The sequence below is a fragment of the Carassius gibelio genome, chromosome B21 (assembly GCF_023724105.1).
Source record: "Carassius gibelio isolate Cgi1373 ecotype wild population from Czech Republic chromosome B21, carGib1.2-hapl.c, whole genome shotgun sequence".
NCBI classification, from domain to species: domain Eukaryota; kingdom Metazoa; phylum Chordata; class Actinopteri; order Cypriniformes; family Cyprinidae; genus Carassius; species Carassius gibelio.
The window spans coordinates 25,397,336-25,424,465 of record NC_068416.1 but is presented as its reverse complement, the minus strand read 5'-3'; the positions used below and the strand labels follow the sequence as shown (position 1 = coordinate 25,424,465).

The following is a 27,130-nucleotide window of genomic DNA, read 5'->3' as shown; positions in this document are numbered from 1 at the left end:
CTTCGGGAGAACCGCGGCGGAGTAACCCAGTACCTTTGTGATTCTTCATTGACATATATATTGAATATATATTGAAAACCTATGTTGTTATTTAAAATTTCCTTTAATTTCATGACTTTCTTTCTTGTCATTACTTACACTATTTTCTTTTGCTCCCCTCATTTCAGCAATCCTAAACAAAAAACAGAAAAATCCAAAATCAGGTTCACTGTTTAAATACATTAAACAGAAATAAAAATTAAGACGTTCAGCATTATAATTGATCATCTGACTGTATGACACCTGATAAATAAATCAAAACAAATCAAAAAATGTACTCACCATAAACCAGTCGTGGAGACTAAGTTTCTCCAGTTCAATCCGCTCTTTTGGATTGATTTGCAGACAGCAGCAAATAAAATCGCTGCATTCTTCCGACAAGCCATCTTTGGTCCAGTTGTGACCGTCGATCATGTGCAGGTCTGGTGTATTTGGAAAATCCCCACACAGCATAAGAAACAAGAGGATCCCGAGTGACCACACTGTCGCTGGTTCCCCGTGGTACTGGCCGGTCATGTGATACTCAGGAGGGCAGTACTCTCTTGTGCCTGGAGGAAAGAGATTTGTTTACAATTAACACAGCATTTTAACTGTATAACCATCACTATGCAAGAATTAATGTGATTCACAACAGTGGATCCCATTCCATGAGCTTGATTCACTCAGGGTCCTGTGTGAACGGCCCTCAGTTTGAGACCCACTGTAACCTTTGAGGGATCATCATACATACCAACAAAGGACGTGTAACCCACACAGCTGAGGAAGTCACCACACCCAAAGTCAGTTAACTTGACTTTGAGTGTGTCCGGGTTGATCAGAAGCTTTTCCAGCTTTATGTCCTGATGAAACACTCCACGTCTGCAGCATGTTTGAGCTGCGAATGTTGCCTGGCGCATTATAACTCGTGCCATGTCCTCTTGAATGGTACCCATTTGCTGCAGGAGAAACCAGTTCAGTTCCTCAAAGGGAACGGGACGCTCTAGCACCAAAATGTAGTGGTCAGACTCCACCCGCCAGTCCAGAAGCTGGATGATTTCCTCGACCCTGGGGTCTCCGTCTGCAAGGATTTGCAAAGCAACCTCCAGAGGAAGAGGCTTGGAACAACCGTCCTAGAAGAAAGACAGTTGTTATGACAGTTAGATGGATAAAGGACTTGGACAAACTCTAGACAATGACAGACTGAAAAATCATCTACAGTCTGTGATCGGATGACTGAGAGGAGAAACAGAGAGAGCACTGCCTACTTACAATACTGATGAACTTTCTGTTCCTGCTGGAGACGACTTTTATCGCCACCTGATCAAAAAAACAACAACGATGTTTGTAAGAGTTACAACTCATTCATTCATTCCAAACATTAGCCCTGAACAGACATTTTCATGAACCTAAATACAAATATGTAGAGCATGACTTAACAAGCTCTGACAATTTAAGAGCTTTAAACAGTAAATTAAATATGAATTCAGAGCGCTTGCATTAGATGCATCAGATGACTATAACACAGGACAAAAATAATCATCAAGTTATTCTATTCGAGATAGTAATGAAAACTGATACCTGTAGGCCGTCGTCCAAACGAGTCGCTGCATAAACGGTTCCGAAGCCTCCATCACCCAGCTGACAGACGATTTCATAACGGCATGAATTGATGTCTGTTAAAAGATATGATATAGAAAGAAAATCATTATTTTTATAATTCATATTCAATTTGACACTTGACATTAAAAATCTGTGCTTAAAAAATACTGGCACACTACAGAACTATTTAAGGAAACTATAGTAGTCATAAAATAAAGAAATATATGTGTGTGTTTTTTCTGAGTGAAATACATACTTTCACCTTACACACATTTATATAAATGTAAATGAAATCTTGTTGAATTGCTATTATTAGAAAAGTGCATACTAAAGTCAGTGTAAAACATGTGAAGACTGTGTGTGTGTGTGTGTATTTATGGTACCAAACTGACCCATTATTGTGTCGTTGTTATTCTCCTTGTCTGCAGTCTGAAACAACAGAAATCAGGTTTAGTCTCAAAATACTCAAACAGGACAGAAACCAAATGCACAACAAAGAAAGTTAAAGAGCAGGTCAAATCAGGTCAAATAGATCGACTATATAACAGTTACAGCAAATAGGAAAAGAAAACTGTATAAAAAGAAAGAGTAAAAAAGCTATGTCCATAGTCTTATAATTAAACCAAGGCAAATCTTCAAATCATCAGAATGTATTTACCATAAGCCAGTCGTGGAGACTGAGTTTCCCCAGTTCAATCCGCTGCTTTGGGTCGATCTGTAGACACCGGCGAATTAAATCGCAGCATTCTGTGCAGAAAAAAGAAAGATATGTCTGAATATCACTTTGAACTTCACACGTGATCTCTTTGATGGACAGTTAAATTATCTCAACGACCATATTGGTTTGTGCTGAAGAAGAGATCTAACCTTTCGACAGGCCAGCTTTAGTCCAGTTTTTATCGTTAATCTCGTGCAGGTGTCGTCTCTTTGGATATTTACTGAAAAGAATCACAAACAAGAGGATCCCGAGTGACCACACTGTCGCTGGTTCCCCGTGGTACTGGCCGGTCATGTGATACTCAGGAGGGCAGTACTCTCTTGTGCCTGGAAATTACATTTGGTTTCCATTAAAACAGCATTTTAACTAGATATTCATAATCATTTGATTCACAGCAGAGGATCCCATTAGACACCCACTTCACAGCTTTGAGGGATCATCATACATACCAGTAAAGGACGTGTAACCCCCGTCGGTGAGGATTGCACCACAGCCAAAGTCAATCAATTTGACTTCGAGTGTGTCCGGGTTGATCAGAAGGTTTTCCAGCTTTATGTCCCGGTGCAACACTCCACGAAGGCAGCACATCCGAGCCGCAAATATTGCCTGGTTCATTATAACTCGAGCAAAGTCCTCGTCCATGATGCCCTTGTAGCACTTTAAATACTGAAACAAGGACTGACAGGGCACGGGCCGCTCTAGGACCATAAAATAATAGTCAGGATCCAGCCGCCAGTCCAGAAGCTGAACGATTTCCTCCACCCTGGGGCCTTTATTTGCAAGAATTTGCAAAGCAACCTCCAGAGGAAGACGTCCAGAATAACCATCCTAGAAGAAACACAGTTGTTATGACGGTAAGAAAGATATAGGACTTAAACAACTCCAGGACAAACTGTTGACAATGACAGACTGACTGCTGAAAAACCACTTAGAGGCTGTGATTAATGTTAATATTAGATTTTTGAAAATGAAAACAGTGACTGAGAGGAGAAACAGAGAGCACAGCCTACTTACAATGCTGATGAACTTTGTGATCTTGTTGGATGCCAATTTAATTGCCACCTGATCAACAAAACAAAAAAGTGATGTGTGTGAGATTTATAATTCATCATGTCAGCAGAGTTAACATCATTTCATACATTAGAGAGAGAGCGAGACAAGTACAATAGGACAAACATGATTAGCTAGAAAAATAATGTCAGTAATACAAATTGATACCTGTAGGCCATCATTCAAACGAGTTGCTGCGTACACGATTCCAAAGCCTCCTTTACCCAACTGACAGCCGATTTCATAACGGTGTGAATTGATGTCTGTTAAAAAATAAATAAGAGATATCACCATAAAATGTCACAGAGACAGCATTTACTTCGTCTACTTAAAAACTAGAATTGAGAAAGAATAATTGAGATACTACATTGAATATTTGTGCCTTTAAAAAATAATTTGTCACTCTAAAAACTATTAGTTACCCGTACTTGTCATACATAAATAATACAATTTAAATACCTTTAAATTAATTGCATTTCCATGTTAACTACTCTAAAACAAAATGCATATTAAGCATAAACCTTGTGTGTGTGTGTGTGAGTTGGATTATATTGTGGTAGCAAACTAACCAATAATTGTTGTCTCATCATCCTGTAACTGGCTTGACGGAGTTCGGGGAGCATAAACACTACAGTCAGGTGTTGCACAGGTTGTAGCTTGGGGGACATTGTCTCTACAGTCGAATGTTTTGTGGACTGGAGACTGAGGGACACCGACACTCAAGTCAGCTACAGAACAGACTGAAGCTTGGAGAGCTTCATCTCTGCAGTCAGACGTGACATAACCTAGAACTGGAGGGACATCATCACAAAATTTGGACATCACTGGGAAAAAAGATGGAAAGGCCTCACTACTTAAATTGGACGTAGAAGTGGAGAGCAAGATGTCATCACAAAATTTGGGTATGGCAGTTAAAAATGAGACATCATAACTTATTTTAGGCGTGGCATTGAAAAATGAGATGCCATCTCTTAATTTGGAAGAACAGACTGTAGTTTGGAGTATATCGTCAGTACAGTTGGACTCGGCACAGACTGTAGTTTGGAGGATATCGTCAGTACAGTTGGACTCGGCACAGACTGTAGTTTGGAGGATATCGTCAGTACAGTTGGACTCGGCACAGACTGTAGTTTGGAGGATATCGTCAGTATAGTTGGACTCGGCACAGACTGTAGTTTGGATGATATCGTCAGTACAGTTGGACGCCGCACAGACTGTAGTTTGGAGGATATCGTCAGTACAGTTGGACTCGGCACAGACTGTAGTTTGGAGGATATCGTCAGTACAGTTGGACTCGGCACAGACTGTAGTTTGGAGGATATCGTCAGTACAGTTGGACTCGGCACAGACTGTAGTTTGGAGGATATCGTCAGTACAGTTGGACTCGGCACAGACTGTAGTTTGGAGGATATCGTCAGTACAGTTGGACTCGGCACAGACTGTAGTTTGGAGGATATCGTCAGTACAGTTGGACTCGGCACAGACTGTAGTTTGGAGGATATCGTCAGTACAGTTGGACTCGGCACAGACTGTAGTTTGGAGGATATCGTCAGTACAGTTGGACTCGGCACAGACTGTAGTTTGGAGGATATCGTCAGTACAGTTGGACTCGGCACAGACTGTAGTTTGGAGGATATCGTCAGTACAGTTGGACTCGGCACAGACTGTAGTTTGTAGTATATCGTCAGTACAGTTGGACTCGGCACAGACTGTAGTTTGGAGGATATCGTCAGTACAGTTGGACGCCTCACAGACTGCAGTTTGGAGGATATCGTCAGTACAGTTGTACTCGGCACAGACTGCAGTTTGGAGGATATCGTCAGGACAGTTGGACGCCGCACAGACTGTAGTTTGGAGGATATCGTCAGTACAGTTGGACTCGGCACAGACTGTAGCTTGGAGGATATCGTAAGTACAGTTGGACGCGGCACAGACTGTAGTTTGGAGGATATCGTCAGTACAGTTGGACTCGGCACAGACTGTAGTTTGGAGGATATCGTCAGTACAGTTGGACTCGGCACAGACTGTAGTTTGGAGGATATCGTCAGTACAGTTGGACTCGGCACAGGCTGTAGCTTGGAGGATATCGTCAGTACAGTTGGACGCGGCGCAGACTGTAGCTTGGAGGATATCGTCAGTACAGTTGGACGCGGCACAGACTGTAGCTTGGAGGATATCGTCAGTACAGTTGGACGCGGCACAGACTGTAGCTTGGAGGATATCGTCAGTACAGTTGGACGCGGCACAGACTGTAGCTTGGAGGATATCGTCAGCACAGTTGGACGCGGCACAGACTGTAGTTTGGAGGATATCGTCAGTACAGTTGGACTCGGCACAGGCTGTAGCTTGGAGGATATCGTCAGTACAGTTGGACGCCGCACAGACTGTAGGTTTAAGGATATCTTCAGTACAGTTGGATGCGGCACAGACAGTAGCTTGGAGGATATCGTCAGTACAGTTGGACGCGACACAGACTGCAGTTTGGAGGATATCGTCAGTACAGTTGGACTCGGCACAGACTGTAGTTTGGAGGATATCGTCAGTACAGTTGGACGCGGCACAGACTGTAGCTTGGAGGATATCTTCAGTACAGTTGGACGCGGCACAGACTGTAGTTTGGATGATATCGTCAGTACAGTTGGACGTGGCTCTGAAAGAAGCTGGAGAAAAGTGAACAGCAGAGTCGGATGAAGCACAGACTGTACCAGTGTCATCAACTTCTCGACCTAAAGGGGAGAATATGGACCAGAAGATATGAATCATTATAAGAACATTTAGGAAATATTGTATAAATATATTAACGGATATTACTTCAACTATAATCATGGCCAGTTGCGCCTCCAGGATGTTTTTTGATGGGGTGGCAGAAAGGGGTCAGTTAAAATATTAGGGTAGCACAATACATGTTCCTTGTCTAACTAAATCCAGCAGACAATATTTTTTTGTTGCTACTATTATTTATTTCTGGGAGCATATCAGGTTATGGGCTTCAAAACTTCAGGTTTACTATTCTCTTTATGGAGAAAATAGTAAACCCTGCTTTTATGCACATTTTGAATTATCGCATCAGAATCGAGTGATGGAAACACTGAATTTCAAATTAAATTTTGGGCTATTGGGTTGACCAGTGTCATTTTAGGGGTGGCTGTGCCCCCCTTGGAGGCCCCCTTGGAGGCGCCACTGGGCATGGCTTTCTATTTTTTCAGTTACTGGTAAGGTATTCATTATGGACATTTCTCTTAATTAAAAGCACTATGCTCATGAACATGCAACATAATATATACTTTTTTTCTGGAATGTTCATGAACATTGTATTTTTAAATAAGAACATTTTTTTAAAAACAATCAAACAAACAATCAATTACAGCTCCTGAATTAGTTACGTGCATGAATATTAATAAGGTCGTCCAAAGCTACCATGGCAACCTTAGCATGGAACTTAAATATGTGTGTGACTAGATCATGATATTCAGACGTTAAATTAGGTGTCATGTCATTACAATGAATTAAAACATCACTAAATGTAATTACAGTAATATTGTTTTATCAATATCGAATTTCAGTTTTTGTGTAAATTAAAATATGAACGTGAAAGAATTGAAAACTTGAAAGTAACTTGTCCTGTGTTGAGTTTTATGTTTATGAATTGTGTATGTGTAGTATAATTTCTTATGCTGTGTTGTATTAAGTTACAGACTTTATAAAACTGAACTTCAGCTAAGCTGTGTCCTGTGTCCTCCACAAAACCTTTAAACATCCAAATAAGTGTAGAGTCCTATGCATGCAGACTCCAGTACAGAAAGGGAGTTGCTGCATAATCATAACTTTACCATCATCAAAACTCTTCACTGGTGGAACATCACTCTGGTCGGCATTGTCTTCTTGACCTAAGTGGGTGTTGTTGACTTTTTTTCTCTCTCTTTGAATTAAAGCAAATAATCCTAGCAACGTAAGTAGCATTTTGAAATAGTAACTAACGTTGGCTGGAAGAAATGCAAGGTGAGAAAAATACTAGAATTGAACTAGCAATAAAACGACTATCGTTGATTAAGTGCAAACAATGCAACTAGCAACGAACCGCAAGTGGTTTATCAGACAAATGAAATTGAGCGAGCCTATTTATACTGGAATATTACTGTGACGTCACAAAACGAGTGACGTTCCAATGCTGCTCGCAGAGGGCCGTTGCTGATTGGTACGTTTTCCGCGATGGGCGTGGCCTCTGCATAGATGCGTAATATCCTAGCGTGGGTAATATTCCGTTTGTTTAGAATTCGCTTGTTAAGTCTGACGTCACGTAGCAGCGCTTCCTGTCCAAACGCTCTATCAGTTACCATGAGAAAACAACAAAAGGTGCTAATATAAACTCACAATGTGATAGAATATTAGCGAAAAAGTTATAATCTTAACCTTTAACTCCATACCGAAGTCCCAGATAGCCAGACAATGAAAATATAAAAAAAAAATATTAAAAAAATATTTGTGTTTGGGACGCTGTGAGCAGGGAGACTGTAGTGTAAACCGTAAGTTTAAAAGCGTTTAGCTTAAATGATTAATATGAATAAACAGTGCTCATAAACGGCTGCTGAGGTCGTATTCTCAAGTGAAGTGAGTTGAGGCTTGGACCCGGAAACAGCGCTTCTTACGTCATCACTTAACATCCGAATAGCAATGCTTTCTGATTAAACGTTGCCAATTGAAGTCGTTTACAGATATATGGACAGTTTTTTTCAGTTATTTTGCGCTGTAATTGATGTATGTGACTCAAACATTAATTAAAAAAAGCAGTATGTGGTGATCGCGAGCTCGTATATTGTAAGTAAAACACAATAGATGACAAATCATTTATTAATACATGTAGCTAAGTTTAAGGCATAATTTTAATGATTATTTATGTAAAAATAGCGAAAAGCTGTAAAGAAAATCTAAAATTAACACTACACTATAAGGCGGTTGCCATCAAATTAAATCAACAAAATCAATATTAATATAATTAATTAGCATTTATCAAAATCAATTTACATTTGCATATATGTTATGAAAACGAAATTATTCTCTTATATGAAACTAAAACTGCTATGGGGGTAATATGTCTTAAAAAAAAAAAAACTTTCATTTATTCAAATTACTGATTTATTCATGAATGAAGCAAATCTTGCTTTATGAATAGATCACTGATACACATGATTCATCAGCAAAATAGAGCAAAAACAGTCCAAATGTACAATCCTGCCTAAATAACTGAAAACAAATAAATGTTCATTGAGCAGTTGTATAATATATATACCACATGCTATTGTGCTGATATTCTGGAAAATAGCACTATACTGGTGTGATGTTTAACTATGTTATGCTATAAACAAAAACAAATAAATAAAAATAAAAACTCATACGTGGCAGTTCTTCTCTTGAATTTTGGGTGTATTAATAGTATTTTAATAGTATTTTAATTTCACAGCAGTAACAGACTTCAGAATGGACCAAAAACTAGTCTGAGAGGAATATGTGTACGATCTTTGATCAGTTTGCTGCCCCTCTAAAAAAAAAAAAAGAGTGTTAAGTTCATGAAGATTAAGGAAATGTTTTATTTCTATTTTGGACAGATTGCTTAAATTACACCACAATCAACGCAGCATTTTGGTTGTATATTTTATTAAATTTCAGTGTTCTTCTTTAAAATAAATATATGGTAAATAATAATAATAATAATAATAGGCTAATAAAGAAAAGTTTTGTACAATCCAAACATATACAACAGAAAGCCCTGCTCACAGGAGTCTCTGGAGTGCATACTAAAGACAAGTACATTAATATTGTCAGCAGCCAGTGTGAATACATGGAGAAAAGAAAAGATGGATAACATGGAAGCATTTCATGATAAAATATTTTAAAACCACGAAGAGGTCAACACCTACACACACACACACACACACACACACACACACATACACAGATCCCTTGTCACATGTTCATTGCATCGCACTGCTTAAGTAAGTTTCATGTATGAAAAGCAGCATATGAAGAGGTATGAGAAATGCAAAAAAACGGACGTGCTAGTAGACATATTGGCATGTGTCCGTTTATCGTTAGCAACCATAATTCATAGTTCAAGTAGTGGGAGTGTCGTCTTTTGTTCCCTGTGTAAATTAATACTATAGTAAAAAAAAAGAAAAAAAAAAAAGAAGTGTCATATGCAGATTCCTGCTTAAAAAACAACAACACTGAACAATGATGTAATCATAAAACACATTCATTAGCTCTGTCAATCAAACATTAAGCTCCACCCACTTATGACTTCCTCAGCTCTGCTTGTGTACAAGCAGCTCAGTTGCCAATAGAAGCACGACAGCTGGTGAGCCAATAGGAAAGCGGGAGTCTAGTGGACCAATAGAATATTAGGAGGCCTAATATTTCATTAATAATTCATTACATCTCTCAAACAGATGTAATGAATTTCCACTTTTACACACTGCACTGATGCTATTATGGATGAGAAACTGAAACAATTCAGCAAGACAGCTAAGTTTCCCTTTTACTCACACTTTATAATTAACAGTTACATTTCTTTCCTATCCATATAAGGGAACGTGTAACTCCAGAAGAACTCTCTGTTGATGTTAGCAATTTTTTTTCAATATTTAGCAACCTCTCAGACTAACCTAGCAAATTTTTAAAATGTACCTACAACAACTGTTTTCATGCTGTTGTCCTATATGCATTAGCAATATGATAATTAAATCATGGTGTAACTGTCTAGTGATGCTCAACAACATCTAAACCAAGTATATAGTGTAGTGGCATATACCTGTTTTATACATCTGACACTTGGACATTTGTCATTAGTTCATGGTGCATTAGAGGATGAAACCTGGGTCTTATTGATCATTGTTTGATCAGCTCCCTACGAGCCTTTTCTTCTTCTTTATGCACACACTCTTCCTCAGCTTTTTATCTGAATACAAGATAAGTGTTCAGAAACTGAGCATCGCCTTGGGCCATCTTACCTTGGTTTTAAAAGGGGAGGAGGACATTATTACTGACGGAAAGAACAGTTAGTGATTTTCTTAAAACATTCAAACTTCATATGGTTCTGTTTTTTTTTCTCTAACGTGCTGCTTTTCTGTTTGCTCTCAGTGCTGACCTGTAACCAGAAGAGCATTGGGCGGCCTTGCGGAGGACAGGGAGATCTGCTGTCCGGTTCTTTAGGAGTCTTTGCACATTGGGCGTTCAGCTCACCTCCAGATGCAAATAAAGGGGAAGTTGTAGGGCTGTCAAAATGGCTGAAAAACTAAAGTGGGAAAAAGAATGAGTAAGGGGAGGCTGCAGACCTGGAGCCGGTAGATATAGGCCCCAACAGTTTTACGCCCCTGATGTTCCTCATGCGTCCAGTAGGGGGAGGCTGTATATTAGTATATGAGCCTAGTCATCAAAACAGCAGACCATATCTGTATGATAGCAGCAGACATTTTTTGAAGCGATACGAATTAAGGTATGTAAATAAGTTATTGTTGTTGATTTTATTGTAATGATGCAACATTTATTATTTATAAACGATTGATGCGATATCAATTCAAAAGATGGGTCAATAATTTATTTCGAGAGGCAAAAGTACTTGATTGAGTCAGTCTGTCTGACTCAAACTTAGCTAACCACGTGTAGGTCAAGCTGCCCCTAGTCTTCTCTTTACCCGCTCTGTCTCACTCACTTTTAAAATTAATTACATTTTTATTTTTATCTTGTTGTCTGTCTTTAGCTTGCATGACATGGCTTCTTCTGCAAGACCCTGTTTACTCCTCGCATTTAAACATACTCCACATGGTTTCTGGAGCACATTAGAGTGGATAATCACAAATGTGTGATTTTTTTTTTTTTTTGGACGGTCTATGATGTGAACACACAAAATACACATTTATAGGCATGTATGTATGTATGCAAATCTCTAAGTCTCTGCACAAGTTGAACTGCACACTCACTCAAGTATTTTGTCAAATAATACAAACATATGTCATGCATGATAAAACCTACATTAAAAACTTTGGTCTCATATGGTTTAAATGTAGATTTTGATTTGAGTTGTTTCTTATAAATGAAATGATCTAATTCTCTAATGTATATCTTAATATACAGTTTTCTTAAAATAGCTTACTTATCTGGACAAATGTATGTGCATTTAATGTGTGTTTTATCATACTCTGTCTTTAGTTCTGTAACTTGTATCTCATAAAGGTGTGTGTTTGCTTTAGGAGGCTGAGGAGAAATTCCTGCGAGGACCTGTCATTGACGCATGGTACTGTAAGGATCCTATAAAGGAAATATTTATAATTAACCATTGTTTCTAGCACTATGCAACTTTTGCTTTATTTATTTTTATCAGTGAGCGGGAGCACTTTGACAGCAGGATAAAAAAACAATTAAAGAAGAGTGGCAAGCCATAGGACAGTCTACAGGAGTCATGCAGAATCTACAGGAGTCATGCTGTTAAGAAATAAAAGTCATGGTGTTAATAAATATTTTTGTGAACAACAATATTGTCTCTTTCTTTTAAATGACCCTTGGAATTTTAGAAAAGGGTTAAATTGTGTTTGTCTTCATAAAATGCTATGTAGGACATGTTTTGTAGCTGTATGATGACCAATTGTGAATTGTACAGCAGATATTTCATTTAGGATGCAAATGATTACACAGTACTGTATGTCTAATGGCCTGAATATGGTTAATATCTAAAAATAGCTTAATATAAATTCACAACATCATATATCAGTCAGTCTCCTGTATATAAAAACAGTTTATAAATAAATATGAATAATACATTTTACAGTAGGTCATAGGTCTGCTCTGCAGCCTCCCCATATAGTGTTATTCGCCGTATTTCCTTCTCCCCCTACTGGACGCATGAGGAACAACAGGGGCGTAAAACTGCTTGGGGCCTATATCTACCGGCTCCAGGTCTGCAGCCTCCCCATATAGGAAAAGAATTGGCTTCTCGCCTGAGGCCACAGGAGGGCACATCGAGCAGAATATTACTAATGCACGTTTCTTCAAAACGATATCATGACTAAGGAAAAAAAGTGCATAATGTTTAAAATGTATTTTTTAAATCAAATATAATTAAGTTGCTTAAACATTTATAAACAAAACAACATCATGTATGTATGCATAGTTTAATACGAAAGGAAGAAAGACAATCAGAGTATTTTTTCTTTTAAAACCATGATGCAGTATGGGTAAAATAAATAAAAAAAGTCTAGAGACATGTTTTAAAAAGATGATCTAACATTACTTAATTTAATTGTAAAAGTATATTTCCAGCATGAATCCCTCGCTGGTGGCTGCATTTGGTGCTACATCTCTGACGAGGCAATGTAATCGCCAGGCCTTCGACAAACACAGCAGATCTACCATCACCTCTGACATGATCCAAGAGATAGGCAGTGCTTTCAAGACACTGTTTGAAAGCTAAACTACATGTGTGTATCCATTCTCTTTTCATATAAAGAATAAAAGTCTGCATCTCAGTGCTATTCACATTAATTACAAGTGAAGTACACTGTCGTGCATCTAAAAAGCATTTTAAAGTGCATCTGTGGTTCTGTAACACTGTTTCAGCTACTTATGCACTTTCATGTGTGTCGTTTTTTAAATCTATATCCTTAGGTGCATGTGTTATGTATTGTGAGAGTTTAGATTTCTAAATGATAACCCATGAAGAGATCATTTTATTTACCACTTTCCCTCTATGAATATATTGCTACCATACTTTCAACTGCAGTTTATTTTTTGGTCTGCTTGAAAACTTTCACTTCTAAGCATTCAAACCTTTATTGTGAATGCTGTCCTCACTTTTTAACACCTTATCGGCTGTCAATAACACACAGTCCCTATTTAGTATGTGGGACAAATTTAAAAATTGAAAGTGGCTGTCACTTTTTATATAGTTTGTATTCTACATATTAAAGCTTAAAACAATACAGTATAAGCTGCTGTCACTTTAAGACCTAACGCACAGATCCAATGCATCGCCACACATCAGATTTCTTTCTTTACTGTTTATGTTCACTTAAGACATAATCTACTGTGATACTGACTGATAACATAATGCATAACATACATAATACACTAAGGTTTGTTCATGAAAAACAAAAATCAATAATGATAAGATACTATGTATCATATAATAAATTTCACTCTACTGGTAATTTAATCCAGTAAATCTGCACTTACCATATTCTGAGCTTTCATATTAAAATTTTCTTCTAATTGCACATTCGTACACAACGTGTCCTCTGTTCTTCACAAGGAACTTCCAGTTGATCCTGGCGATAATTGACAGAATTCTTAAATTACAAAAAGACAGAAAGAGACATTTCATTACATCTGTGCTGTATGCATATCACAAAATATATCAAAAGAGCTGCTTGTTCAATAAACCTGAGGGAAAATCTATCCAGACTTGGTTTGCTGGTTTAAGCTGATTGAGCTGGTTGAATAGCAGGAAAAGAGACCTAAATCTCCTCTAAAACCTTCAGACCAGCAGGATCCAGCTCAGTGGACCAGGCTGTTTTTCCATCAGAGTAAAGAAAGTGACCTCAATGAAGTATAAAATGTTAGTTCACAAGACAAAAACTATAAAAATGTACTCACCCTCATGTTGGTCGAAACCTGAACATTTCAGCAAAATGATGACTGACTGAGACAACGTGTTTTGTTTATGTTTTGAAAGCGGCTTTATACTCACAAAGCGTGTTCTTGAGGTGTTGCCATGTCCACCTATTATAATATGTCTTTTGGCCTGTTTTTTAGGTACTTTAAGTTCATAAAGTAGGCAGGTGCGATTTTGATATTATTTCCAATATAAAGCATTTGTTTAGGTTTATTATGGGCTTGCATCTAGTTTGCTGTTTTTTAGTTAAAACTTATGCCTCTTGATTTCTTGCAACTGCACGTGCATACAGAAGTGAGACACATCTCTGAAACGCATTTAAATACAGCATTAACTACTAGTTGTTCAGAATATTGAGTTGTTTACATCCCTGGACATTACTGCTGGTTGTTTAAAGGAGCCATAGGATACCAACGTTCTACCAGTTGATATGATTCTTAAAGTTCTTAATGAAAAGTCTGTAACATAGTTTGGTCAAAATTTTTCAATGCTAGTGTAAAAAACACCCTTTCCCCCTTGTCAAAAACAGCTCGTTTTAGAGCACACAGTTTTGAAGCGTTTTCCTTTAAATGTTAATGAGCTCTGCTGACTCCGCCCCTCTCTTCAAGCCACTCTGAGAGAAACTGTTTACTTTAGCCGCATTCATCGTGAAACTTGCTAATTAGCACATTATTAGGAAAGGCGATTTGCAAAGATTTATCAAACCTTATACTCACTTCTTCTGTAGGTGAAGCTGGATCGTGAATGATTTGCGCAAACATAGATCAGGGGCGCATTCTCTTCAAAAACAAAAGGTAATCCACTGCGTCTTCAGTGGCTCAGATGTCGGAAGTAAATGACAACGGCTTTGTTCATTATTACATCCAACAAAAAAACACCTCAATCACTTAGGTGAAAGTCTTGTCTACATTTGCTCCAGCGGTGAAGCAACGGCCGACTGATGATAGCTCACTCAGGGCGGGTCTAAGGTAAGACACCAGTCCAGTCTGAAACGTTACTGTCTATCAAACTATCTGTCATTATGTCCTGACAGTAGAATATGAGACAGATAATCTGTGAAAAAAATCAAGCTCCTCTGGCTCCTCCCAGTGCTCCTATTGCCATTTGCAGAAAGTTTGTTTGTGTTCAAAATGTAAAAAATGTATATAATAAGCGAGTACACCATGAATCCATTTTCCAAACCGTGTTTTTGGCTTGTCCTGAATCACTAGGGTACACCTATAATAAGTGTTTATATTCGGACTATTTTAGATTGCTTCGGGAGAACCGCGGCGGAGTAACCCAGTACCTTTGTGATTCTTCATAGACATAAACAGAGAGAAGTAGCTCCGGCTACGATGTTCTTCCTCAAGACGCAAGCAGTTCTGTTTATTAACCGCTAGAGCGTCAAAAGTTCCCTACCACAGCTTTAAGTAATAAATGTAATTATGCAACACAACATAGTGAATCTTTTATATTTATTTATATTTTATTCATCTTTTTATATTTTATATATTTGTTATTTTTGATAGCTTTATATCTCTAATATATTATTATTATTTCATATAATAATATATATTGAAAACCTATGTTGTTATTTAAAATTTCCTTTAATTTCATGACTTTCTTTCTTGTCATTACTTACACTATTTTCTTTTGCTCCCCTCATTTCAGCAATCCTAAACAAAAAACAGAAAAATCCAAAATCAGGTTCACTGTTTAAATACATTAAACAGAAATAAGAATTAAGACGTTCAGCATTATAATTGATCATCTGACTGTATGACACCTGATAAATAAATCAAAACAAATCAAAAAATGTACTTACCATAAACCAGTCGTGGAGACTAAGTTTCTCCAGTTCAATCCGCTCTTTTGGATTGATTTGCAGACAGCAGCAAATAAAATCGCTGCATTCTTCCGACAAGCCATCTTTGGTCCAGTTGTGACCGTCGATCATGTGCAGGTCTGGTGTATTTGGAAAATCCCCACACAGCATAAGAAACAAGAGGATCCCGAGTGACCACACTGTCGCTGGTTCCCCGTGGTACTGGCCGGTCATGTGATACTCAGGAGGGCAGTACTCTCTTGTGCCTGGAGGAAAGAGATTTGTTTACAATTAATACAGCATTTTAACTGTATAACCATCACTATGCAAGAATTAATGTGATTCACAACAGTGGATCCCATTCCATGAGCTTGATTCACTCAGGGTCCTGTGTGAACGGCCCTCAGTTTGAGACCCACTGTAACCTTTGAGGGATCATCATACATACCAACAAAGGACGTGTAACCCACACAGCTGAGGAAGTCACCACACCCAAAGTCAGTTAACTTGACTTTGAGTGTGTCCGGGTTGATCAGAAGCTTTTCCAGCTTTATGTCCTGATGAAACACTCCACGTCTGCAGCATGTTTGAGCTGCGAATGTTGCCTGGCGCATTATAACTCGTGCCATGTCCTCTTGAATGGTACCCATTTGCTGCAGGAGAAACCAGTTCAGTTCCTCAAAGGGAACGGGACGCTCTAGCACCAAAATGTAGTGGTCAGACTCCACCCGCCAGTCCAGAAGCTGGATGATTTCCTCGACCCTGGGGTCTCCGTCTGCAAGGATTTGCAAAGCAACCTCCAGAGGAAGAGGCTTGGAACAACCGTCCTAGAAGAAAGACAGTTGTTATGACGGTTAGATGGATAAAGGACTTGGACAAACTCTAGACAATGACAGACTGAAAAATCATCTACAGTCTGTGATCGGATGACTGAGAGGAGAAACGGAGAGAGCACTGCCTACTTACAATACTGATGAACTTTCTGTTCCTGCTGGAGACGACTTTTATCGCCACCTGATCAACAAAACAACAACGATGTTTGTAAGAGTTACAACTCATTCATTTATTCCAAACATTAGCCCTGAACAGACATTTTCATGAACCTAAATACAAATATGTAGAGCATGACTTAACAAGCTCTGACAATTTAAGAGCTTTAAACAGTAAATTAAATATGAATTCAGAGCGCTTGCATTAGATGCATCAGATGACTATAACACAGGACAAAAATAATCATCAAGTTATTCTATTCGAGATAGTAATGAAAACTGATACCTGTAGGCCGTCGTCCACACGAGTCGCTGCATAAACGGTTCCGAAGCCTCCATCACCCAGCTGACAGACGATTTCATAACGGCATGAATTGATGTCTGTTAAAAGATATGATGTAGAAAGAAAATCATTATTTTTATAATTCATATTCAATTTGACACTTGACATTAAAAATCTGTGCTTAAAAAATACTGGCACACTACAGGACTATTTAAGGAAACTATAGTAGTCATAAAATAAAGAAATATATGTGTGTGTTTTTTCTGAGTGAAATACATACTTTCACCTTACACACATTTATATAAATGTAAATGAAATCTTGTTGAATTGCTATTATTAGAAAAGTGCATACTAAAGTCAGTGTAAAACATATGAAGACTGTGTGTGTGTGTGTGTGTGTGTGTGTGTGTCTGTGTGTGTGTGTTTATGGTACCAAACTGACCCATTATTGTGTCGTTGTTATTCTCCTTGTCTGCAGTCTGAAACAACAGAAATCAGGTTTAGTCTCAAAATACTCAAACAGGACAGAAACCAAATTCACAACAAAGAAAGTTAAAGAGCAGGTCAAATCAGGTCAGATAGATCGACTATATAACAGTTACAGCAAATAGGAAAAGAAAACTGTATAAAAAGAAAGAGTAAAAAAGCTATGTCCATAGTCTCATAATTAAACCAAGGCAAATCTTCAAATCATCAGAATGTATTTACCATAAGCCAGTCGTGGAGACTGAGTTTCCCCAGTTCAATCCGCTGCTTTGGGTCGATCTGTAGACACCGGCGAATTAAATCGCAGCATTCTGTGCAGAAAAAAGAAAGATAATGTCTGAATATCACTTTGAACTTCACACGTGATCTCTTTGATGGACAGTTAAATGATCTCAACGACCATATTGGTTTGTGCTGAAGAAGAGAAGATCTAACCTTTCGACAGGCCAGCTTTAGTCCAGTTTTTATCGTTAATCTCGTGCAGGTGTCGTCTCTTTGGATATTTACTGAAAAGAATCACAAACAAGAGGATCCCGAGTGACCACACTGTCGCTGGTTCCCCGTGGTACTGGCCGGTCATGTGATACTCAGGAGGGCAGTACTCTCTTGTGCCTGGAAATTACATTTGGTTTCCATTAAAACAGCATTTTAACTAGATATTCATAATCATTTGATTCACAGCAGAGGATCCCATTAGACACCCACTTCACAGCTTTGAGGGATCATCATACATACCAGTAAAGGACGTGTAACCCCCGTCGGTGAGGATTGCACCACAGCCAAAGTCAATCAATTTGACTTCGAGTGTGTCCGGGTTGATCAGAAGGTTTTCCAGCTTTATGTCCCGGTGCAACACTCCACGAAGGCAGCACATCCGAGCCGCAAATATTGCCTGCTTCATTATAACTCGAGCAAAGTCCTCGTCCATGATGCCCTTGTAGCACTTTAAATACTGAAACAAGGACTGACAGGGCACGGGCCGCTCTAGGACCATAAAGTAATAGTCAGGATCCAGCCGCCAGTCCAGAAGCTGAACGATTTCCTCCACCCTGGGGCCTTTATTTGCAAGAATTTGCAAAGCAACCTCCAGAGGAAGACGTCCAGAATAACCATCCTAGAAGAAACACAGTTGTTATGACGGTAAGAAAGATATAGGACTTAAACAACTCCAGGACAAACTGTTGACAATGACAGACTGACTGCTGAAAAACCACTTAAAGGCTGTGATTAATGTTAATATTAGATGTTTGAAATTGAAAACAGTGACTGAGAGGAGAAACAGAGATCACAAGCCTACTTACAATGCTGATGAACTTTGTGATCTTGTTGGATGCCAATTTTATTGCCACCTGATCAACAAAACAAAAAAGTGATGTGTGTGAGATTTATAATTCATCATGTCAGCAGAGTTAACATCATTTCATACATTAGAGAGAGAGCGAGACAAGTACAATAGGACAAACATGATTAGCTAGAAAAATAATGTCAGTAATACAAATTGATACCTGTAGGCCATCATTCAAACGAGTTGCTGCGTACACGATTCCAAAGCCTCCTTTACCCAACTGACAGCCGATTTCATAACGGTGTGAATTGATGTCTGTTAAAAAATAAATAAGAGATGTCATCATAAAATGTCACAGAGACAGCATTTACTTTGTCTACTTAAAAACTAGAATTGAGAAAGAATAATTAAGATACTACATTGAATATTTGTGCCTTTAAAAAATAATTTGTCACACTAAAAACTATTAGTTACCCGTACTTGTCATACATAAATAATACAATTTAAATACCTTTAAATTAATTGCATTTCCATGTTAACTACTCTAAAACAAAATGCATATTAAGCATAAACCTTGTGTGTGTGTGAGTTGGATTATATTGTGGTAGCAAACTAACCAATAATTGTTGTCTCATCATCCTGTAACTGGCTTGACGGAGTTTGGGGAGCATAAACACTACAGTCAGGTGTTGCACAGGTTGTAGCTTGGGGGACATTGTCTCTACAGTCGAATGTTTTGTGGAGTGGAGACTGAGGGACACCGACACTCAAGTCAGCTACAGAACAGACTGAAGCTTGGAGAGCTTCATCTCTGCAGTCAGACGTGACATAACCTAGAACTGGAGGGACATCATCACTAAATTTGGACATCACTGGGAAAAAAGATGGAAAGGCCTCACTACTTAAATTGGACGTAGAAGTGAAAAGCAAGATGTCATCACAAAATTTGGGTATGGCAGTTAAAAATGAGACATCATAACTTATTTTAGGTGTGGCAGTGAAAAATGAGATGCCATCTCTTAATTTGGGCATGGCATTGAAAAATGAGACGCCATTTCTTAATCTGGAAGAACAGACTGCAGTTTGGAGGATATCGTCAGTACAGTTGGACTCGGCACAGACTGTAGTTTGGAGGATATCGTCAGTACAGTTGGACGCCTCACAGACTACAGTTTGGAGGATATCGTCAGTACAGTTGGACGCCGCACAGACTGCAGTTTGGAGGATATCGTCAGTACAGTTGGACTCGGCACAGACTGTAGCTTGGAGGATATCATCAGTACAGTTGGACGCGGCACAGACTGTAGTTTGGAGGATATCGTCAGTACAGTTGGACTCGGCACAGACTGTAGTTTGGAGGATATCGTCAGTACAGTTGGACTCGGCACAGACTGTAGTTTGGAGGATATCGTCAGTACAGTTGGACGCGGCGCAGACTGTAGTTTGGAGGATATCGTCAGTACAGTTGGACGCGGCGCAGACTGTAGTTTGGAGGATATCGTCAGTACAGTTGGACGCGGCACAGACTGTAGCTTGGAGGATATCTTCAGTACAGTTGGACGCGGCACAGACTGTAGTTTGGATGATATCGTCAGTACAGTTGGACGTGGCTCTGAAAGAAGCTGGAGAAAAGTGAACAGCAGAGTCGGATGAAGCACAGACTGTACCAGTGTCATCAACTTCTCGACCTAAAGGGGAGAATATGGACCAGAAGATATGAATCATTATAAGAACATTTAGGAAATATTGTATAACTATATTAACGGATATTACTTCAACTATAATCATGGCCAGTTGCGCCTCCAGGATGTTTTTTGATGGGGTGGCAGAAAGGGGTCAGTTAAAATATTAGGGTAGCACAATACATGTTCCTTGTCTAACTAAATCCAGCAGACAATATTTTTTTGTTGCTACTATTATTTATTTCTGGGAGCATATCAGGTTATGGGCTTCAAAACTTCAGTTTTACTATTCTCTTTATGGAGAAAATAGTAAACCCTGCTTTTATGCACATTTTGAATTATCGCATCAGAATCGAGTGATGGAAACACTGAATTTCAAATTAAATTTTGGGCTATTGGGTTGACCAGTGTCATTTTAGGGGTGGCTGTGCCCCCCTTGGAGGCCCCCTTGGAGGCGCCACTGGGCATGGCTTTCTATTTTTTCAGTTACTGGTAAGGTATTCATTATGGACATTTCTCTTATTTAAAAGCACAATGCTCATGAACACGCAACATAATATATACTTTTTTTCTGGAATGTTCATGAACATTGTATTTTTAAATAAGAACATTTTTTTAAAAACAATCAATTACAGCTCCTGAATTAGTTACGTGCATGAATATTAATAAGGTCGTCCAAAGCTACCATGGCAACCTTAGCATGGAACTTAAATATGTGTGTGACTAGATCATGATATTCAGACGTTAAATTAGGTGTCATGTCATTACAATGAATTAAATCATCACTTAATGTAATTACAGTAATATTGTTTTATCAATATCGAATTTCAGTTTTTGTGTAAATTAAAATATGAACGTGAAAGAATTGAAAACTTGAAAGTAACTTGTCCTGTGTTGAGTTTTATGTTTATGAATTGTGTATGTGTAGTATAATTTCTTATGCTGTGTTGTATTAAGTTACAGACTTTATAAAACTGAACTTCAGCTAAGCTGTGTCCTGTGTCCTCCACAAAACCTTTAAACATCCAAATAAGTGTAGAGTCCTATGCATGCAGACTCCAGTACAGAAAGGGAGTTGCTGCATAATCATAACTTTACCATCATCAAAACTCTTCACTGGTGGTACATCACTCTGGTCGGCATTGTCTTCTTGACCTAAGTGGGTGTTGTTGACTTTTTTTCTCTCTCTTTGAATTAAAGCAAATAATCCTAGCAACGTAAGTAGCATTTTGAAATAGTAACTAACGTTGGCTGGAAGAAATGCAAGGTGAGAAAAATACTAGAATTCAACTAGCAATAAAACGACTATCGTTGATTAAGTGCAAACAATGCAACTAGCAACGAACCGCAAGTGGTTTATCAGACAAATGAAATTGAGCGAGCCTATTTATACTGGAATATTACTGTGACGTCACAAAACGAGTGACGTTCCAATGCTGCTCGCAGAGGGCCGTTGCTGATTGGTACGTTTTCCGCGGTGGGCGTGGCCTCTGCATCTCCTAGCGTGGGTAATATTCTATTCCGTTTGTTTAGAATTCGCTTGTTAAGTCTGACGTCACGTAGCAGCGCTTCCTGTCCAAACGCTCTATCAGTTACCATGAGAAAACAACAAAAGGTGCTAATATAAACTCACAATGTGATAGAATATTAGCGAAAAAGTTATAATCTTAACCTTTAACTCCATACCGAAGTCCCAGATAGCCAGACAATGAAAATATAAAAAAAAAATATTAAAAAAATATTTGTGTTTGGGACGCTGTGAGCAGGGAGACTGTAGTGTAAACCGTAAGTTTAAAAGCGTTTAGCTTAAATGATTAATATGAATAAACAGTGCTCATAAACGGCTGCTGAGGTCGTATTCTCAAGTGAAGTGAGTTGAGGCTTGGACCCGGAAACAGCGCTTCTTACGTCATCACTTAACATCCGAATAGCAATGCTTTCTGATTAAACGTTGCCAATTGAAGTCGTTTACAGATATATGGACAGTTTTTTTCAGTTATTTTGCGCTGTAATTGATGTATGTGACTCAAACATTAATTAAAAAATGCAGTATGTGGTGATCGCGAGCTCGTATATTGTAAGTAAAACACAATAGATGACAAATCATTTATTAATACATGTAGCTAAGTTTAAGGCATAATTTTAATGATTATTTATGTAAAAATAGCGAAAAGCTGTAAAGAAAATCTAAAATTAACACTACACTATAAGGCTGTTGCCATCAAATTAAATCAACAAAATCAATATTAATATAATTAATTAGCATTTATCAAAATCAATTTACATTTGCATATATGTTATGAAAACGAAATTATTCTCTTATATGAAACTAAAACTGCTATGGGGGTAATATGTCTTAAAAAAAACTTTCATTTATTCAAATTACTGATTTATTCATGAATGAAGCAAAGCTCACTTTATGAATAGATCACTGACACACATGATTCATCAGCAAAATAGAGCAAAAACAGTCCAAATGTACAATGCTGCCTAAATAACTGAAAACAAATAAATGTTCATTGAGCAGTTGTATAATATATATACCACATGCTATTGTGCTGATATTCTGGAAAATAGCACTATACTGGTGTGATGTTTAACTATGTTATGCTATAAACAAAAACAAATAAATAAAAATAAAAACTCATACGTGGCAGTTCTTCTCTTGAATTTTGGGTGTATTTCAGACCTTGCATGACACTTAAAGTTAAGCCCACGCCAGGCTTGCTTGTTAAGCATAATGGAGGGTTACGTTAGGTTATACTGAGATGTTTTAATAGTATTTTAATTTCACAGCAGTAACAGACTTCAGAATGGACCAAAAACTAGTCTGAGAGGAATATGTGTACGATCTTTGATCAGTTTGCTGCCCCCCTAAAAAAAAAAAAGAGTGTTAAGTTCATGAAGATTAAGGAAATGTTTTATTTCTATTTTGGACAGATTGCTTAAATTACACCACAATCAACGCAGCATTTTGGTTGTATATTTTATTAAATTTCAGTGTTCTTCTTTAAAATAAATATATGGTAAATAATAATAATAATAATAATAGGCTAATAAAGAAAAGTTTTGTACAATCCAAACATATACAACAGAAAGCCCTGCTCACAGGAGTCTCTGGAGTGCATACTAAAGACAAGTACATTAATATTGTCAGCAGCCAGTGTGAATACATGGAGAAAAGAAAAGATGGATAACATGGAAGCATTTCATGATAAAATATTTTAAAACCACGAAGAGGTCAACACCTACACACACACACACACACACACACACACACATACACAGATCCCTTGTCACATGTTCATTGCATCGCACTGCTTAAGTAAGTTTCATGTATGAAAAGCAGCATATGAAGAGGTATGAGAAATGCAAAAAAACGGACGTGCTAGTAGACATATTGGCATGTGTCCGTTTATCGTTAGCAACCATAATTCATAGTTCAAGTAGTGGGAGTGTCGTCTTTTGTTCCCTGTGTAAATTAATACTATAGTAAAAAAAAAAAAAAAAGAAGTGTCATATGCAGATTCCTGCTTAAAAAACAACAACACTGAACAATGATGTAATCATAAAACACATTCATTAGCTCTGTCAATCAAACATTAAGCTCCACCCACTTATGACTTCCTCAGCTCTGCTTGTGTACAAGCAGCTCAGTTGCCAATAGAAGCACGACAGCTGGTGAGCCAATAGGAAAGCGGGAGTCTAGTGGACCAATAGAATATTAGGAGGCCTAATATTTCATTAATAATTCATTACATCTCTCAAACAGATGTAATGAATTTCCACTTTTACACACTGCACTGATGCTATTATGGATGAGAAACTGAAACAATTCAGCAAGACAGCTAAGTTTCCCTTTTACTCACACTTTATAATTAACAGTTACATTTCTTTCCTATCCATATAAGGGAACGTGTAACTCCAGAAGGACTGTCTGTTGGTGTTAGCAATTTTTTTTCAATATTTAGCAACCTCTCAGACTAACCTAGCAAATTTTTAAAATGTACCTACAACAACTGTTTTCATGCTGTTGTCCTATATGCATTAGCAATATGATAATTAAATCATGGTGTAACTGTCTAGTGATGCTCAACAACATCTAAACCAAGTATATAGTGTAGTGGCATATACCTGTTTTATACATCTGACACTTGGACATTTGTCATTAGTTCATGGTGCATTAGAGGATGAAACCTGGGTCTTATTGTTCATTGTTTGATCAGCTCCCTACGAGCCTTTTCTTCTTCTTTATGCACACACTCTTCCTCAGCTTTTTATCTGAATACAAGAGAAGTGTTCAGAAACTGAGCATCGCCTTGGGCCATCTTACCTTGGTTTTAAAAGGGGAGGAGGACATTATTACTGACGGAAAGAACAGTTAGTGATTTTCTTAAAACATTCAAACTTCATATGGTTCTGTTTTTTTTTCTCTAACGTGCTGCTTTTCTGTTTGCTCTCAGTGCTGACCTGTAACCAGAAGAGCATTGGGCGGCCTTGCGGAGGACAGGGAGATCTGCTGTCCGGTTCTTTAGGAGTCTTTGCACATTGGGCGTTCAGCTCACCTCCAGATGCAAATAAAGGGGAAGTTGTAGGGCTGTCCAAATGGCTGAAAAACTAAAGTGGGAAAAAGAATGAGTAAGGGGAGGCTGCAGACCTGGAGCCGGTAGATATAGGCCCCAAGCAGTTTTACGCCCCTGATGTTCCTCATGCGTCCAGTAGGGGGAGGCTGTATATTAGTATATGAGCCTAGTCATCAAAACAGCAGACCATATCTGTATGATAGCAGCAGACATTTTTTGAAGCGATACGAATTAAGGTATGTAAATAAGTTATTGTTGTTGATTTTATTGTAATGATGCAACATTTATTATTTATAAACGATTGATGCGATATCAATTCAAAAGATGGGTCAATAATTTATTTCGAGAGGCAAAAGTACTTGATTGAGTCAGTCTGTCTGACTCAAACTTAGCTAACCACGTGTAGGTCAAGCTGCCCCTAGTCTTCTCTTTACCCGCTCTGTCTCACTCACTTTTAAAATTAATTACATTTTTATTTTTATCTTGTTGTCTGTCTTTAGCTTGCATGACATAGCTTCTTCTGCAAGACCCTGTTTACTCCTCGCATTTAAACATACTCCACATGGTTTCTGGAGCACATTAGAGTGGATAATCACAAATGTGTGATTTTTTTTTTTAGACACAAATGTGTCTATGATGTGAACACACAAAATATACACATTTATAGGCATGTATGTATGTATGCAAATCTCTAAGTCTCTGCACAAGTTGAACTGCACACTCACTCAAGTATTTTGTCAAATAATACAAACATATGTCATGCATGATAAAACCTACATTAAAAACTTTGGTCTCATATGGTTTAAATGTAGATTTTGATTTGAGTTGTTTCTTATAAATGAAATGATCTAATTCTCTAATGTATATCTTAATATACAGTTTTCTTAAAATAGCTTACTTATCTGGACAAATGTATGTGCATTTAATGTGTGTTTTATCATACTCTGTCTTTAGTTCTGTAACTTGTATCTCATAAAGGTGTGTGTTTGCTTTAGGAGGCTGAGGAGAAATTCCTGCGGGGACCTGTCATTGACGCAAGGTACTGTAAGGATCCTATAAAGGAAATATTTATAATTAACCATTGTTTCTACCACTATGCAACTTTTGCTTTATTTATTTTTATCAGTGAGCGGGAGCACTTTGACAGCAGGATAAAAAAACAATTAAAGAAGAGTGGCAAGCCATAGGACAGTCTACAGGAGTCATGCAGAATCTACAGGAGTCATGCTGTTAAGAAATAAAAGTCATGGTGTTAATAAATATTTTTGTGAACAACAATATTTTCTCTTTCTTTTAAATGACCCTTGGAATTTTAGAAAAGGGTTAAATTGTGTTTGTCTTCATAATATGCTATGTAGGACATGTTTTGTAGCTGTATGATGACCAATTGTGAATTGTACAGCAGATATTTCATTTAGGATGCAAATGATTACACAGTACTGTATGTCTAATGGCCTGAATATGGTTAATATCTAAAAATAGCTTAATATAAATTCACAACATCATATATCAGTCAGTCTCCTGTATATAAAAACAGTTTATAAATAAATATGAATAATACATTTTACAGTAGGTCATAGGTCTGCTCTGCAGCCTCCCCATATAGTGTTTTTCGCCGTATTTCCTTCTCCCCCTACTGGACGCATGAGGAACAACAGGAGCGTAAAACTGCTTGGGGCCTATATCTACCGGCTCCAGGTCTGCAGCCTCCCCATACAGGAAAAGAATTGGCTTCCTGAGGCCACAGGAGGGCACATCGAGCAGAATATTACTAATGCACGTTTCTTCAAAACGATATCATGACTAAGGAAAAAAAGTGCATAATGTTTAAAATGTATTTTTTAAATCAAATATAATTAAGTTGCTTAAACATTTATAAACAAAACAACATCATGTATGTATGCATAGTTTAATACGAAAGGAAGAAAGACAATCAGAGTATTTTTTCTTTTAAAATCATGATGCAGTAT

The 27,130-nt window shown here is 37.9% G+C and overlaps 4 protein-coding genes across 7 annotated transcripts in view; all 4 read right to left on the bottom strand.

Moving 5' to 3' along the window:
• Nucleotides 1-27,130, bottom strand: part of LOC127985833 (calmodulin-regulated spectrin-associated protein 1-B) — a 124,538-nt gene that overhangs the window by 25,134 nt on the left and 72,274 nt on the right. Inside the window, exon 20 of one of the 4 annotated variants that reach the window (XR_008160691.1) lies at nt 9,035-9,296. The exons of 2 other annotated variants lie outside the window; for them this stretch is intronic. The gene's annotated coding sequence lies outside the window, so the exon portion shown is untranslated. Of the gene's footprint in view, nt 1-9,034; nt 9,297-23,593; nt 23,826-27,130 lie in introns of those variants that run through there. One more of the 4 variants, XR_008160692.1, reaches the window with a different exon arrangement.
• Nucleotides 1-27,130, bottom strand: part of LOC127985877 (serine/threonine-protein kinase pim-3-like) — a 147,797-nt gene that overhangs the window by 91,068 nt on the left and 29,599 nt on the right. The window contains exon 7 of the mRNA XM_052588084.1: nt 13,607-13,719. The gene's annotated coding sequence lies outside the window, so the exon portion shown is untranslated. The remainder of the gene's footprint in view (nt 1-13,606; nt 13,720-27,130) is intronic.
• On the bottom strand, nt 164-2,629 carry LOC127985879 (serine/threonine-protein kinase pim-3-like). The gene is made up of 8 exons (XM_052588086.1): nt 2,485-2,629; nt 2,276-2,364; nt 2,001-2,046; nt 1,597-1,691; nt 1,288-1,335; nt 770-1,148; nt 322-587; nt 164-172 (listed from the first exon to the last, which is right to left on the bottom strand). Exons 1-8 carry the CDS (start codon nt 2,627-2,629, stop codon nt 164-166), a joined length of 1,077 nt encoding a protein of 358 aa, XP_052444046.1.
• On the bottom strand, nt 17,818-19,859 carry LOC127985839 (serine/threonine-protein kinase pim-3-like). Its single transcript, XM_052588026.1, has 6 exons — nt 19,513-19,859; nt 19,116-19,210; nt 18,912-18,959; nt 18,346-18,724; nt 18,046-18,222; nt 17,818-17,921 (listed from the first exon to the last, which is right to left on the bottom strand). Exons 1-6 carry the CDS (start codon nt 19,763-19,765, stop codon nt 17,818-17,820), a joined length of 1,056 nt encoding a protein of 351 aa, XP_052443986.1. The 5' UTR covers nt 19,766-19,859.